General features: G+C 32.2%; 1 protein-coding gene across 2 annotated transcripts in view; it reads right to left on the bottom strand.

Annotated features, from left to right (window-relative positions):
- The window catches only part of LOC107635333 (vacuolar amino acid transporter 1), a 6577-nt gene continuing 3069 nt past the window's right edge, over window positions 250–3757 (bottom strand). The window contains exons 1-3 of one of the 2 annotated variants that reach the window (XM_016338795.2): window positions 2176–2461; window positions 1287–1897; window positions 250–1006 (exon numbers count right to left, since the gene is read on the bottom strand). In XM_016338795.2, the coding sequence (XP_016194281.1) occupies window positions 485–1006; window positions 1287–1897; window positions 2176–2344 (1302 nt within the window). In that variant the 5' untranslated portion in view covers window positions 2345–2461 and the 3' untranslated portion in view covers window positions 250–484. Of the gene's footprint in view, window positions 1007–1286; window positions 1898–2175; window positions 2462–3757 lie in introns of those variants that run through there. The other variant, XM_016338794.2, reaches the window with a different exon arrangement.

Here is a 3757-nt window from a genome sequence, read left to right as displayed (position 1 = left end):
TGTGATTAGAATGATTAGAATGCAATGTTTTCTAAATACTTAAAACATTTATGTTATCATAATATCATAGTAAAATTTACCACTCATGATTAGAGGTACATAAAAATGGAACAGCTTATGTACTAGCGCCTATTCACTCATAAGTTAGGACATGCTCTCTTAGTATTGTAGAAGAATGATTCTAGAAAGTAAAAAAAATGGCATGGCTTCTTTGAATTTTTATCAAGTTCATGTGATTAGAATGCAATGTTTTCTAAATACTTAAAACATTTATGTTATCATAATATCATAGTAAAATTTACCACTCATGATTAGAGGTACATAAAAATGGAACAGCTTATGTACTAGCGCCTATTCACTCATGATCCTTACAAGTTAGGACATCTACAAAATTGATCCACTAAACTACACCAAATCTTACTTTACCATGATTTTGGTCCCTGCCAATATATTTTACAAAAAAAAAAATAAAAGGAATAAAGGACTAGATATTAAAATGGTGCACAATATCCATGAGTGAGGTATATGTTCCAGCTATTCCAATTACCACAGCTGCTACAATTATAGCCACTATGGCTATTGTTTCACACCCCAAAATCCTGTATTTTCCTGAAATCTTCAAGTAGCATGAGCATGGAAGAAGAATTGAAGCTGTGACACTTAGAAATGCTCCAACCAGAGACATTAGTTCCCCAAATAAAGGCACAGTCAAGGCAATAATGACAGTGCTGGTTACCATCATAGTGCTGACCAAAATTTTGGTGAATCTATTCTTGTACTTTCTTGGAAGCAAATTTTTCAAAGCATTGGTGATAGGTGTTGTCATCAAAGCATACTTCGATATTGGATTGACCAATGTTGTGTATATTGCTACTCTTGAGCTTAATTTGTCTATTGGCAGGTTCAATGTTACTTGTGATTGAACGTTTGGACCGAACATGAGGTATCCGATTATAGCCATGGAAGCATAACCAGCTGTGGTTAAAAAAAAGCACACAAATAGAACCTGCAATGTAAAGAAAAAAAACCAAATTTGATGAGAAACAAAAACAACTCCTCTTGTGTGAAAATTTTACATTAGCTAGTCCTGCATGATGTATACTTTTTATCAACAATATTTTGCCTTTCGGATCTCTGATCTTTACTACGTGTTCTTGTTAGAAATGATGAGGATATACACTAGTCTGAGTTATATACTCCTTCTATGAATGAGTGTAATTTTTCTACATATGGACTAAAGAAACAGATCATATGCAAAACAAGCTCAAAAGATGCAGAGGACTCACATTAGAGAACTGGTGTTTGTTCCTCATTGAATTGTACAATGTAGGGAAGACAGGGTGAGCACAATAACAAAATGCATACAAGCTAACAGATGTGGGGATTCCACTCAAATTCAGAAGAGTTCCCTTGTGACTAAAACCAACTCCGCCAATTGTCGCAGTCCAAGATATCGAAATGATGATAATAGCAGAGGCAAACACACCACTTGCAGATACATAAGAGAGCATGTTCATATCATCCAACCAAACAGTAGGCAAGATTATAAGAGCAACCAAAATCACAAAGAATTGCTTCCCACTAATTGTTAAACCAGCCACCAATTCGAGCTCAACGTTAGGGAAAAGCTCATTCAAGTTATCACCCTCAAGAATCAAGAACCCTATTGAGACTAAGTAGAGTTCCATGTACATTGACACCGACACGATTAGTCTTCCTATTTTACCAAATGCAAGCTCCCCAATATCAGGGTAGGTTCTAATGTTCGAATTCTTGTCCATGCATTTCTTAATCAACACACCTGCATAAAATGCTGCCATGGCAATAGCAAATAGAAGAGTTAAGCTTAACCACCCTCCAGATGCTAGAGCATATGGAACTGAGAGTATCCCAACACCTGAAACAAACAAAAACACGTTATGGCATCGTATAAGTTTCTATCCCAACAGAAAAAATAGACATTTATATTACACAACCAGAAAAATTAAAGATAATAGCCAGCATATAAGTGTCAACAAACATAATCGACTTTTAAAATTAAAACAAAAAACACACACACACACACAAACACAAACACATGGTGGACATAGTAAATTGTAATTAACATGTAGTAATTACAAAATGGTGGCTCCAAAAATCAAACACTTATACAATGAGAATCATAAAGAAGAAAACCTGAGATAGCATTGAGTCCATTTAGGGTGGTGTGAAAGAAAGAAGCAGGCTTTGTATTGGTAGAAGAGTGATGAGGGTCTATGAGCTTCTCCTCATCTATGGCTCCCTTATTGAACTCAGTTAGCAAAGGGACACTCAAGGATGAATCAATGTCCGGTTTTTCCGTCATTATTGTAAACACAACAGAAAAAAGGAACAGAGTTTGGAAATCTAACAGGTTTTGGGTCCTAGATTCTGGATATACCTAAGAAACTATGTTCCTCTAGCTGCTAGTGTTATATATAAACACACACGTTTCTTTTATAGTTTTTTGTAGGAAACTGCAAGGAACTAACACACACTCGTTAGTCTCCATACAGAAGTTAGTTTCCGTTGAAAACGTTTATGGCGTGGCTATATAATTTTAGTTTTTGCTACTATACTATATAGTAATTTTAAAATTTTAATCTTAGGTTAACATCAATTAATGGTGTGTGAATTAGGCCAATAAATTATAGTTCAAATAGCGTAGTCTCTTCATATTAACTTAAAAGATTACAAATTCGAGTCTCTTTATCTTAATAAATTAAATCGATAAAATACAAATTATAATTCTTTGAATAAAATTAAATTAGATTGAAAAATAAAAATCAAACCAATATCATTTAAATCATAATAAATTATATTAATTTTACATATTCAAATGATACTGCAAATATAGTCTTATTTCATTATCAAAAATATTAATACACATATTTTGTTCTTTTGAACATATCCATATTGAAGGTATTTTGTTTGGAATACCAACAGAATACGTGTAATATTTTTATTATTTATTTTATTGATAGTAACAACAAAATTAAAAATATTATTTGAAAAATTAAAAAAAACACAAATGGAAAACTGAGGGTCCGTTTTCAGTTTTTTTTTTTTTAAAAAAAAAAAAACTGTAAACGGAGGGTCCGATTTCATGTTAAATAAATAAAAAAAAAACAAAAACTAATCGGACGGTCCGATTTGTGATTAACGAATTTTTTTACAAAGAATTCGGACGGTCCGATTTCTCCCTGTCCCACATTTGTGTCTAACACTTGTATACACCATAACCAAGCACAACTCACACACTCTTCCAATATAAAAAAAAATTAGCCTAATTAAGCTGAGTGTCTAACTTCATAGTGTGTGACTCGTGGAAAATAATAATCATTCCCAAAAATATGGTATTGGAGTGTGGGTCAGTTCTCACTTTTGGTGGTGCCATTAAATAAATAGTAGGGGTCCATTGTGGTGTCCATGGAGTGTTGCCACATGATAATTAAGTCTTAATCATTACTCTATAGACCACACGATTTTCTATAATAAGTACATATGGGAATTAGAAAAGTGTATGGCCTACATTACTATTCATGAACAAGAGAATTTTTATCAAACTTCTGATGATGAATAGTATAAAAAGTGCATTTTAATAACTGAATTTAGACAATTGATGTTAGACTTCTATATAGCTTTTTAATTTTGATATTGAATTTATAATAATATTTTTTAATAATATATAAAATTTGGTTTATTTTTTTTGTATGAATATCATAAATTTTATTTTCAA

The sequence above is a fragment of the Arachis ipaensis genome, chromosome B04 (genome assembly GCF_000816755.2).
Source record: "Arachis ipaensis cultivar K30076 chromosome B04, Araip1.1, whole genome shotgun sequence".
Taxonomy (NCBI): Eukaryota; Viridiplantae; Streptophyta; class Magnoliopsida; order Fabales; family Fabaceae; genus Arachis; species Arachis ipaensis.
The sequence above is the reverse complement of the archived record's forward strand: the minus strand, read 5'-3'. Positions and strand labels throughout refer to the sequence as shown.